Source organism: Crocuta crocuta, unplaced genomic scaffold (assembly GCF_008692635.1).
Source record: "Crocuta crocuta isolate KB4526 unplaced genomic scaffold, BGI_CrCroc_1.0 scaffold271, whole genome shotgun sequence".
Lineage (NCBI taxonomy): Eukaryota > Metazoa > Chordata > Mammalia > Carnivora > Hyaenidae > Crocuta > Crocuta crocuta.
Window position 1 is genome coordinate 3,654,878 of NW_027527824.1, and position 13,644 is coordinate 3,668,521.

The following is a 13,644-nucleotide window of genomic DNA, read 5'->3' on the forward strand; positions in this document are numbered from 1 at the left end:
TATTACTCCTCTAAAAATCTAAAAGAACAGTGCCATTTTTGGATAACAAATTACCATTCAAAAGGTCAGATATTAAATAAAAGGAAATAAAATTTATAGTCCCAAGAATTGTTTTTAATTTAGAGAAGAGTGTGTTCGTAGCAACTATCTACTAATGGTTATGTTCAATTAATTTCTCAGATGTAAAATTAAAGAATAATCCTATTTTAAGATGCCACTAATTAGGCAGGGTTTAACTATTTCTCTAGAATATCATGATGCACTTTTCAATTAACTTTAAAAAATGAGTATGACCAAAAACATCCACGAAAATTGGAGAAGAAAACACAATAAACAAGTAATGAGTTTTTATTTTAAAATGTGGACAAGGCAGAAATTCACTAGGCATATTACAGGAGGAAGAAAGTACAGAAAGCAAAATCAACACTGACCTGAAAGATCAACCACACATGCTCAGTTATCTAGCATCGAGAAAAAATGAGACTTTCCAAACACAGGACTTTTCCAGATAGCCGACCTCTGAATAACAAAATCTTCCTTAGACTTTTCAATAGAACTTTTAAATGTATTCACACTTTTCTCCCTATTTAACCACCCATGGAACTCACTGTCAATTATTTCAGTGTCTGGGTCCTAAAAACCATTTTTTTAAAAAATGTTTTATTTCTAGGAGAGAGAGACAGACAGCGTGAGCAGGGGAGGGTCAGAGAGAGAGGGAATCACAGACTCCGAAATAGGCTCCAGGCTCTGAGCTGGCAGGCAGCACAGAGCCCGACGCGGGGCTCGAACCCACGAACCGTGAGATCATCACCTAAGCGAAAGTCGGACGCTTAACCAACTAAGCCATCCAGGCGCCCCCTAAAAACCATTTTTTAACGCTTATCGGTCACAAATGCTATTATTGGGGGTATTTTAGGTACATATATTTAAGGTTTTTAGGTTGTATTTCTCTATGTGAGAAAGTCATCTATTGTGTCTTATTTATTTATCCATGTGCTTGCCTCCGCTAGCTTCCAATTTCTTCCCTTCCCTTCCTCAGCTATGTTTCAACTGCCTTCATTTGAAATCATTTGTATTATGTCTAGAAAATGCATTACAGAGTAGGACAAGGAAACCTCCAGTATGAGTATAGTACGCTGGTTTGAGGCATTGCAAATTTATATCTGCTGTGGATATTCTGAGTGTTTTATGCTTTAAGATTTTAGCTAGGTTCTCATTATTGGATAAATTATCTATTGCTATAGTGCTAGGATTTAATTTTTTTAAGTAAAATTTACATTGGAATGAATAAAATATATAATCTAAACAGCTAAAGAAATCATTTGTTTATACTCTGCAATAGTTAGTTATTAGGCATATTATTTATTTACCATAAGCCATATTTATATCGCACCTAAAAATGCATAAATCACACTCCCATCATATAAATAAATAATCAAATTTATTCATGAATCCAGATCTAATTTTGATTGTCCCCTTTCTTTTTAAAACGTACTGAAGTTAAGAACTATGATCACAGGGGTGCCTGGGTGGCTCAGTCAGTTAAGAATCCGACTTCGGCTCAGGTCATAATTTCATAGTTTGTGAGTTCGAGCCCCGCATTGGGCTCTGTGCTGACAGCTAGCTCAGAGCTTGGAGTCTGCTTCAGATTCTGTGTCTCCCTCTCTCTCTGACTCCCTTCTACTCATGCTGTCTCTCTCTCTCAGAAATACATAAAACATTAAAAAAAATTAAAAAAAAAAAACAACTATGATCACAGTGACCATTTAGAGCACTCATAGTCTGATAAATGTAAAAGAATTCAAGGGTTGCTTTAAACAGTAAGATGGCCAAGGAGGAATTCCATTTATTAAATTTATCCAAAAGATGTCTAGTCTATGAAAAAAAATAGGATTAAATAAAACAGTAGTGTTTCTGCTTGGCCATAAACAGCTATCTCTCATTTGTAGTCTACTTAAAAAAAATTTTTTTTTAATGTTTGTTTATTTTTGAGAGAGAGAGAGAGAGAGAAAGAGTATGAGTGGGGGAGTGACAGAGAGAGGGGGATACACAGAATGTGAAGCAGGCTCCAGGCTCTGAGCTGTCAGCACAGAGCCCAACACGAACCGTGAGATCATGACCTGAGCTGAAGTCAGATGCCTCACCGACTGAGCCACCTAGGCACTTCATTTGTAGTCTACTTTACTCTGAAACAGTCTGCTGCAGAAGATTCTAAATTCTTAACTCTGGAGATTTCCAAGAGATCACTACCCTGGATTTTATTTAATCATTTACTTATCTGAGGAAACATAATTGTGCCAGATGATTTTTAAATTCCATTTCAGTTCATCTGGGTCATTCCACCCGAATTCTTAATCTCTTCCCCCTCAGATGACTCATGCATTTCTTTCAAATATATGCTTTCCGTATTACCAAGAATGACAAGGATATTATAATCAACCACATATACAAAGGACCAAAGATAGTTACTAGTATACTAAGAATTTTTACCTCAGACTCTCCTTTAACGCAGAGTTAAAGCAAACTCCAGGCAAGAGGCTAAATCCAGCCTAGACTGTTCTGACAAACTAAAGTTTTAATGAAACACAGCCACACCCACTCATTTACATACCATGTATGGCTGTTTTTGTACTACAACGACAAAGTGGACTAGTAGACTATAAAGCCTACAAATCCTAAAATATTTAATATCTGGCCTATTACAGAAAATGTTTGCTGACCCCTACTTTAAGGAATTCAGAAACCAATTAAAACTAAGAAAAACAATCACCTACATTTGATTAGCTTCACCACTTCCAAATGGTTTGAATGAGTCACCAATGTACCATTCACCTGTAAGAAATGGAAAGCGTATGTCAGGTACATTTCACCAAGAATGGATAAATCCACTTCAGGAATTAGTATACACAGTACAACCAATCATAATATGACATAGCACAGAACTATATTGAAATATGTATGCATTTGGTGCAATATTCACTTTTATTGCTATTCCATAATGTATACTCAGCAATCAAATGAAGTTGAATGCAAGATAAGACCTTGATTTAAAGGACATTACAATTTACCATAAAAAATGACAAAACATACCATGCAACAGGCTTTACAAGTCCTTCATAGTGAAAGGGCTCTTGCAAACAAAAAAGCCTTCTTTGCTTTTAATTACAAATTTACCGATTTGTCAAAACCATACTAATTTTTTTAAAAAATAAAAAAAAAGGAGTATTTCCATAATACTCAATTTACTTTTAGTTTTCCAATCATGGCCTAATATTTACAATGAAAATTCATTTTCAGATAGGCTAACTGTAGGAAATGTTATCCAAAGCCTCAACCAAGTTAAGATACAAATATCAAACATGGATCTAACATTATTTTTGTTGATGCATTATGATGCTAATTTTTACAAGTTCAAATAAATCAGTGTTAAAAACAGCAGTAAAATACTAACCATGCCCATCAGTGATGATCACTATTAACCAAGAAATTTAATCTTTGAGACACTATTTTTAGCAAACACACACCAGATACACAGACACATACACATTTTATCTGCCTTCTTTTCTGAAAATACTTTTTTATTCTTCTATGGATATTTTCAATATAGGTACACACAGACCTAATCCATTCTTTTTAACAGCTGTAAATGAAATGTAATTTCTTTCTCTAGCCCTCCATTTATGCACATTTGGACTTTTTACAAATTTTTTTTTAATGTTTTAATTTCTTTTTAAAAATTTTTATTATTTATTTATTTTTTATTTCTGAGAGAGAGACAGACAGACAGCATGAGCAGGGGATGGTCAGAGAAAGGGAGACAGAATCTGAAACAGGTTGTAGGCTCTGAGCTAGCTGTCAGCACAGAGCCTGATGCGGGGCTCGAACTCACAAACCGTGAGATCATGACCTGAGCCAAAGTCGGATGCTTAACTGAATGAGCTACCCAGGTGCCCACCCCCTTTTTTAAAAAATTTCTGAAAGAGAGAGAGAGAAAGAGAGAGAGAGAGAGAGAGACAACGTGAGCAGGGGAGGGTCAGAAAGAGAGGGAGACACAGAATCCGAAGGAGGCTCCAGGATCTGAGCCGTCAGCACAGAGCCCGACGCGGGGCTCGAACCCACGAACTATGAGATCATGACCTGAGCTGAAGTTGGACACTTAACCGACTGAGCCACGCAGGCGCCCCTGTTTATAAATTTTCAATACGATAAAGCTGAAATGAATTTCCCTGTACATATACCACTTCACATTTGTAAACTTACTTAGGTTTAAGTTCCTAAAAGCAAAGTTGCTGGTCAAAGGTTATATACTTTTTAAAAGTATATAATTTTTTATACAAATTCACAAATTTCCATCCAAAAAGATTCTATCCAATTTATAGTCACAAGCTTATGAGAGCAGCCATTTTACAACGCCCAAACTATGCCAAATGAGTATTATCAATAAACTTTAAAATTCCTCACAACCAAATATATTTGCACCTATGTGGAAACTAATTTGACAATAAACTATTTGTAAAAAAAATAAAATAAAATAATATATATTTGCACCTACCATTTTATTTTATTTGTTTGTTTTTAAATTTTTTTTTTTTTTTATTTCTAGGAGAGAGAAAGACTGAGCACGGGAGGGTCAGAGAGAGAGGGAGTCACAGACTGAAACAGGCTCCAGGCTCTGAGCTGGCAGTCAGCACAGAGCCCGACGCGGGGCTCGAACCCACAAACTGTGAGATCATGACCTAAGCGAAAGTCGGACGCTTAACCAACTAAGCCACCCAGGCGCCCCTGTTTTTAAATTTTTTAAATGTTTTTATTTATTTCTGAGAGAGAGAGCAGCAGCATGAGCAGGGAAGGGTCAGAGAGACAGGGAGATACAGAATCTGAGGCAGGCTCCATGCTCTGAGCTACCTCTCAGCACAAAGCCCGATGCGGGGCTCGAACCCACGAACCGTGAGCTGAGCCAAAGTCAGACACTTAACTGACTGGGCCACCCAGGCGCCCTCCATTTTATTTTATTTATTTTAAATGTTTGTTTAGTTTTGAGTGAGAGCATGTACATGAGCTGAGAGGTACAGACAGAGAAGAGACAGAGGATCCAAAGTAGGCTCCACACTGTCAGTGCAGAGCCTGATGTGGGGCTTGAACTCACAAACTGTGAGATATGACCTGAGCCAAAGTCAGATGCTCAACAGACTGAGCCACCCAGGCACCCCTCACTCACCATTTTAATTTCTACTTCTTTGTTATCAGTGAGGTGAGACATATTCTCTATACTATTTATTTCAATTACTTTGAGGAAGTGATAAAATTCTTTGCCTATTTTTCTATTAAACTATTTATTTATTCTTTTCTTAGGAACTTAAAAATGCTCTTTACCAGCAAGGATATCCTACTCTATACTAAGTTTAAAATATTTTTTTTTCCAGATAGTTGTAAATACATTCATGGTGTGTTTTCCTGTACAGTAATTTGATTTTAAGTATTCAAATTACTCAACTGTCTCAAGAGTAATTACTAACTGGGGCGCCTGGGTGGCTCCACTGGTTAAGCGTCTGACTCTTGATTGCGGCAGAGTGTCAGGCTCTGTGCTGATAGTGCAGAGCCTGCTTGGAAGTCTCTCTCTCTCTCTGCCCCTCCCTAATTTGTGGTTGCGCCTCTCTCTCTCTCTCAAAATAAATAAATAAACTTTAAAAAAAGAGTAATTACTAACCAATCCACTCTTTTCGTACCTGTCAGAATTCAAGGCCTATTTCTGGACTGACAGGTCTATATCTAGACTAGAGCCACTTGCTTTGAATTAATCTCTACCATCTCATTTCATGTTTTTTTTAGCTATTCTTATCCCTCTGTAAAATTCATTTGGAAGAATCATCAGTTTGACAAGTAATGATACATCTCCTCAATCATATTAGTATATTTTGATGAGAATTTCTTGTTAACAGATTAATTTGGAGAGAAATGATCTTTATAACAGTGAGTTAATTTCCTATCTCAGAACATGCATGACTCCCATTTATTCAAGTCTCTTATTATGCCCTTCAGTACAGAGTAATATTAATTTTAAAATAAATGTTTTTATAAATACATCATATATATATGATGCACTGCTTTTTGTAAAAATCCAAGTGAAAAATCTAATTAAAATGTCCAATCTAAAATATGGTTAATATATGCTATTTTTTAATCTACCATAAATTCCATCTTTTCCTTACCTTGATGATTCGATCACCTGTCTGTACTCCAGCCCGCATGGCTGCTCCATCTGTAAGAGAAATTAATTACTCAAAATGTAATTCTTTTGCATGTTCTAATAGTCTTCTTGAAAAAGGCAGCAAAACCAAATGGTTAAAAAGCATGTGCTCTGCCACTCACTAACTGTGTGACCATAAAATCAGTCAATTTTATGTTTTTTACTCTAAGCCTCAATATCACCTAATAAATGAGGATTAAAAAAATACTTAGCTCAAATTATAGTACCCAAATAAAGTATTTGAAATATAGTAATAGAACTTATTATTATTGTCATTCTGGGAAAAGTGGATGTTTTTGAGTAAATAATCATTTCTTTAATCTGGTTTATCAAAATATCTCTGGTGCCACAAAGAAATTAAAGTCCATTAACTTCTGAAAGTGACAATGTATAAATATGAACAGGAGCCATATCATTTCTAAAACTATATGAATTTCTAAAACCGTTTTCTTCCCAGTAAGTACAAAGAAAATCAACTAGAGTAGATTTGTACCTGTAACTATGACATTGAAGACTGATCTAGCACAACAGGCCACATGACCTGCAATGTATGAGGTTATTTTATTCTGGGCAAGAGACATTTAGCTTTCCTGTTCTTACTCTGTTCCCAAGTGACAAGACTTTTTAAAAAAAAAATGCCTTGCCTTCTTTGACAGACTGTACGAAGACTGGATTGTCTCCACTGACCGTCAGCCCAAATCCATTGTCATCCTTCTGGATGATCACACAACGCTGAACAAGACCTGCACAAGAACCACAGAGTAAAGAGAGAAGGAAGAGAAAATGGAGAGAAAAAGACATTATTATACATTAATAATGAACTGTAATGAACTATATTCTATCTGGAGAAACACAAGATGGCATATGAACCCTTATCAAATATCAGAGTACTAACCCCATAAACACAACAAACACAAGAACATTACAAATAGTCACATATATTGGTTTCTCGCTGGAGAGGTAGAGTAGAATTGCTCCAAGATTAAAAACAGCTATGGCAAAGTGGAAAAGATGAATGATTAGAGAAGAGATAGAAGGAAAGCCCATTCACATCTCTGCTATTTATCTATAACACGAAACCCTCCCCATTGCAGTGTGTTTGGTGCTCTAACTAGTATTTAAACCCAAGAAAAGCAAACATTTTGGGACATAAGACTAGAAGCTTCCCCTGGTAAACGCTAGAGAAATCCAATCTCATACTCAGAAGAAAACTGACTGCATAAAGGAAACTGACTATATAAAGAAGAGCACTGGCAGCTCTTCTCCCAAAAGGGAGAACGAACAAGTTCAAAGAGAAGACAGACCCTGGCTCACAGAAAAAACTAAACAGAAAGGAGAAAAAAGCAGAAAAGATCAAGAAAGAACCTGTGAGCTCAGCCAGTTCCTTCATTTCTTTCACACACACTCACCTGGGTCCTAGAGGAGAATTGTTTTCCTTCTAGCTAAACAGCAAACCTAAGCAGTCCAGGCAAGGTGAGAGAAAGAGGGCCACAACCAGAGGAACAGAGACGTCCCACCACAGAACCTGATTAGCACCCAGGGCTGTCTCATCACAGATCAAGCTCCAAAGATCTTGAACTCTGTGTCAGCCAGAGATTTAATACTTTCACCTTTGCAGAATCTAAATGTTTCACCAAAAATCAATATATAAAACATGTAAAATAATGCAAGCATAGTGATGATTAGAAAACAAAAATGTCTTCAGAATCAGGATTTTTATACAAAAATCATGAATTTTAAATAAGTCTGATGCACAAAACAAAGGGTATGTTAAAGACTGCATATTAATGAATACGTGTATTTCTTGCTGTCCATGCGGTATCACAAGTATGTGAGCCTGGCACAAATGAAAGCCTGGCATAAGTGTATCACAGCACAGAGAACACAAACTATGAACCTCACTCATAACCCTACATGAGAAATTCACTTGAAGTGAATCATGGACCTAAACACAAAGGTTTCAACTTTTCGTAAGAAAACACATGAGAAAATCATCAAGACCTAGGGTAGGCAGAGATCTTTTAGGATGCAAATGTGTCAACCATAAAAGAAAAAAAAAACAAAAACCTGTGAATTGGACTCAAAATTTAAATATCTGCCTCTTCCAAATAATGATAAAATAAAAAGGCAAGCCACAGAGTGGGAGAAAATATTCACAATACAAATATATGATGAAGGACTTGGATCTATATTATATTTAAACAACTGAATAATAGGGGACCTATTTAAAAAGCAACAAACGATTTTGAGGCACCTGGCTGGCTCAGTCGGTGGAGCATGTGACTCCTGAACTCAGGGTTGTGCGTTCAAGCCCCATGTTGGGTGTGGAGATTACTTAAAAATAAAATTATATATGAAAAAAAGAAAAAGAATAAAAGATTTGAATAAACACATCAGAAAGAAAGATATCCCAATGGCCAATAAGCATATGCAAAGGTGCTCAACATCCGCAGTCATAAGGAAAATGCAAATTAAGACTACAATGAGATACTACTATACAGTAACTAGAAATGGTTAAAAATAAAAAGACTGGTAATACCAAATGTTGCCAAGGATGTGGAGCAACTGGAATGCTCATGCATTGCTGGTGGGAGTGTAAAATGGTACAAACACTTTGGAAAACAGTTTAGAAATTTCTTATAAAGGTGAGTATACATTTACTCCCAATTTCACTCCCAAGAGAAATGAAAACTCATGACCACATAGAAATGAAAACTCATGACCACATAAAGACTGGTACACAAATATTCATAGCAGTTTTGTTCATAAGAGCCAAAAACTAGAAACAACTCTAATATCCATCAACACATGAATGGAAAAACATACTGCCATTATAAAAAATACTACTTATCAAGGAGAAAAGAGGAATAACATGCATACAAACAGGTATGAATCATAAAAACACCATGCTAAGAAGAAGAAAGCAGATACAAAAGAGAGTACACACTTTATGATTCCAATGGAGAACAGGCAAAACTGAAGAATAGTAACAAAAGCAGATTAGTGGTGGTCTAGGGGCAGAGTGGGGAGAAAGGGTAAGAATGACCATGAGGAGACACCCAGGAACTTTCTGGAGTGAGGGCCCTGTATCTTAATTAAGGTAATGGTTACACAAGTATATTGTCAAAACTCATCCAACTGTATAAAAGGACTACAGCATATCTTATATAAATTGTACCTTAAGTAAGTTGATTTTCAACATCACAATTTGTTAACCCTCAATTCTAGAGTCTACCAAACACCAAACAGTATTTGAATTAGCAAATTCACCAGTCTCACAAAACAGTACGTTTTAACGGGGAGAGAGGAAAGATAAGCTAGCAGAATTTAATGTTTGACTTAATGTTGCATCTTTCAAGTAATTGAGAAAAACTATAAAATCAAGGAAGAAGCATTTTTGTAAATTTCTAGTACATAATACAATCAATATAAGAATCAGAGTAGAATAAGGGCAATGATTTATCAGAATCTTTTAAAATCCATGCCTAGTTTTAGAAACATAAACATTTGATAATCTATCTCCTTTACAATTATTTGAAAATTCTTTTTTGATTTGTTTTTTAAAATTTTTTAATGTTTATTTTTATCTTTGATCAAGAGACTGAGCATAAGTAGGGAAGGGGCAAAGAGAGAGAATTCCAAGCAGGCTCTGAGCTGTCAGCCCAGAGCCCAACAGAGGGCTCGAACTCACAAACCATGAGATCATGACCTGAGCTGAAGTCAGATGCTTAACTGACTGAACCACCCAGGTGCCCCTGAAATTTCAAAGTAAGATATCGTGACTTCAAAATAAAAATCAAGGAGTGCCTGGGTAGCTCAGTCGATTGAGCATCCGACTTCAGCTCAGGTCATGATCTCATGTTTCGTGGGTTCGAGCCCTGTATCGGGCTCTGTGCTGACAGCCAGCTCAGAGCCTATAGCCTGTTTTGGATTCTGTGTCTCCCTCTCTCTCTGACCCTCCCCCGCTCACACTGTCTCTCTCTCTCTCAGAAATAAAACATTAAAGAAAATTTTTTAATAAAACATAAAATAAAAATCAAGACAAGTGCAACACTGAATATAGATTTTTCTCATTTTTCTCATCTATGTTCCCCAGTTCTCCTACCCCACCTCTCAAGAGATGAAAATCAGTGAATTAAATGTTTCTAATGTAAAAATGAGTTTGCTGTGCTAAGCCTTTTTAAACAAACTTTTTCTGATCCCTATAGAGAATAGGATGCTTGTGAAAAACGAGGCAGAGGAACAGTGGGCATTAAGAGTTTGTTACATTTCTGTATTTCACTTGAATATAATATATATTAAGTACTTAGCTTAATGCCTGGCCAATACAAACAAGGGCTCATAAATATTAAGTATTATTTCATTGTGATTGGGGGTAGGTTGCCCTTAGATTTTCATGCTCAGAAATATATTACTCATATATCCATGCCATCAATTTAAAAAATCAATTAATAAACACTTTTATGTTAGGGGCGCCTGGGTGGCTCAATCAAACGTCCAACTCTTGGTTTCAGCTAAGGTCATGATCTCATGGTCCATGAGTTCAAGCCCCGTGTTGGGCTCTGTGCTGACACTGAAGAGCCTGCTTGGGATTCTATCTCTATCCCTCTCTCTCTGCACCACCCCCCAACTCTCTCTTTCTCTCAAAAAAAAAAAAAAAAAAAAACCTGAAAAAAACTTAAAAAAAAAACAAAACCTTCTCTGTTACACTCCTGTCATTAATGCAAACGCTCTAGGATCAATTATCATGTATGTCTTTGTCCAAATTTCATTTTGTTTTGTTTTAACAAAACAAGCAAGTTAGTGTGGGATGGGGAAGGAATAAAGAAAGGAAATATTACAGAGTAGGGCTTCTTCTTATAGGAAGGCACCTTTAGAATACGGAAGACAGCAAGAAGGCCTTCTCTAGAAACAAATCACCTTCTCTTGTAAGCTTTTCCTAAACATCCAGACTGGGCTGGGTACTCCCTTACAGACTGCACCCTCTTGTTCTGCCCACAGTATCATTATCACTCACAACTGATTCCTATTTGTTTTTATCTTCTCACTAGATTATATGCTTCCAGAGTGTAGGGGCTCTATCTTGTTTACAGTCTTATCTTAGGAACTGGCAAATGTTCAGACACAGAAGGAAATTTTTTTATTTGTTCATAAATTAATAAAAATTAGAAAAGTTGAGGCGTCTAGAGATGGATGGAGGCTCAGAAAAGGAAGTCATTAATGAGCGAGAAAAAATTCCACCACAGTCAATTTTAGCAAACATGTCTAGAATCCTAACAGATTGCTAGAATTTGAACAATATAGTAGGATTACCCATTTTCTACAATTTAAAACTGTCCAGTCTGATCACTTTTCCCTCTTAATTCTACATCAAAAGGAGATGAGGAACAAAGGAAAAGAGGAAATAGAGAAAGAGCTATGTACACATCCGATTTATCTTTCTCCTCTCCCCAGCCCTACCATATTGTCCATTTATTATTATTCTATCTGCTAATCTGAGAATCTGATGTAACTTTAACATATAAGAACTAGTAGAACAATACAAAAAGAACACATACCTTACATAGACAGCCAATTCAGAATCCAAAGAATTCAAATTAATGATGCTGTTTTGTCCTATAAATCTAGGGCATCTGCAAAAACCTGGATTGGCGGTCACAATTAACTAAAACCTAAGCTGTTGTTCCATTCATAATTTAGAAATCCGGTCTTTCAAATGCTTAGATCTATTATGTTTCTTCCAACTGAAAATCAAATAAAATGCTTTTCTTTTTTCTTGGGAGAAATGTCCTTTTTTAAAAATGTTTACTTATTTATTTTGGGGAGAAAGAGTGCTAATGGAGGAGGGACACAGAGAGAGGGAGACACAGAATCCGAAGCAGGCTCCAGGCTCTGAGCTGTCAGTACAGAGCTCTGGGGTGCCTGGGTGGCTCAGTCGATTGAGAGTACAGAGCCTAACATGGAGCTTGAACTCACAAACTGCAAGATCATGACCGGAGCCAAAGTCAGGAGCTTAACCAACTGAGCCCAGGTGCCCCCATTAGGAAAAATGTTCTACTTGTTGTAGACCAGAAGCTATTTTAACCTAAATTGTACTCTTAACACCCTTAACACTGAAATCACTAAAGATTAAATTATTACATCGCTGAAATGTCTTTGTTGACAAACTAAAACCAAAACCACTTTCTCATTTTAGCAAATTTGCATTGAACATCTGTCTACTAGTTATTTAATACCACAATCTATAGGTGTTGTAAAGAATACAAAACTATTAAAAGTCTTTGTTCTCAAAGAACTTAAAATCTTGGCGGGAAAGGGCAAAAGAGAAACAAATAGAGAAACAATGACAATGTCTAATGAAGAATCTGAGTATGGTACAGATAACAGGCCCTTTATGTTATAAAAGAAGGGAAAGATGAAAGCGAAGTCATAACTCCAAAATAGCCATTTTCAAATTTCATTAATTAAAAATCAACCAACCAAGAAACACTGTCCATATTTTTACTTTTTCTGGTTTTACAAACACATATAGTTCATGGTTGGCTTGTGGGTTTGTTTTGCTGAATCACATATTGTCTAATAATTACATATGACATGTTGGCCTCTGGACAGAAGTTTCTATACAGTCACAAATCACTTTGGAGCTGCATCCAAGCACTTTGTGTGAGGACAGGCAGAGAGGGCTCAACAGTACAATAATGATGAGGCTCAACCTCCCCTGAAACTTGGTCATGGTAATACTTCCTCATTCTCATAGTTCTTAGTGCTATATGAAGATTGTTTTCACAGCTATGTCCTTGTTAAGGGCCTACAGAGCACTCGTAAACAAGCGCATGTCTCTATTACTGTACTTACCAAAATATATTAAGATTGTTCTTTTGTGCTAGGCTGTGAACTCCTAGAAAGCATGTATGGATCCTACTGTCTTTGTATCTCCATCCCTTATCGTAGTTCCTGGCATACAATAGGTACTCAATGTATATTCACTAAGTAAATCTGAATGTTATTTTACATATGGGAAATTTTAAATCACATTCAATCACCTTTTAGGAAAAAGTAAAACCATAGTCCTGAAAAACATGCAAAGTAGAGAAATAATTTTATAAGGACACTAATCTTCTGCCTTGCCTAAATTCTAACTAAAGTAATTTGATTCCCCATCTACCCTAAAATAACTCCTCTATTTACAAATAAATTTTTCTTGCTTTTCTGTTTTTAAAGGATTATGACATTTCACCTGGAAACTAATAGATACCATGCTTCATACCATCAGTGAAGTAAGAATGTTCTTTAAAACTTATATAAATATTATCGTTTTCTAAATTTTATTGTCTCTTTATAACAAAAGACATTTATTTTTCTTCTTGTAACAGTGGGGTATTTGAAACCAATAAAAA

General features: G+C 36.1%; 1 protein-coding gene across 5 annotated transcripts in view; it reads right to left on the reverse strand.

The window, feature by feature from the left end:
• The window catches only part of ARHGEF12 (Rho guanine nucleotide exchange factor 12), a 146,846-nt gene that overhangs the window by 57,911 nt on the left and 75,291 nt on the right, over positions 1-13,644 (reverse strand). For all 5 annotated transcript variants that reach the window (XM_077776748.1, XM_077776751.1, XM_077776740.1 and 2 more), the window contains 3 exons: positions 6,892-6,990; positions 6,210-6,259; positions 2,775-2,832 (listed from right to left, as the gene is read on the reverse strand). In XM_077776748.1, the coding sequence (XP_077632874.1) occupies positions 2,775-2,832; positions 6,210-6,259; positions 6,892-6,990 (207 nt within the window). The remainder of the gene's footprint in view (positions 1-2,774; positions 2,833-6,209; positions 6,260-6,891; positions 6,991-13,644) is intronic.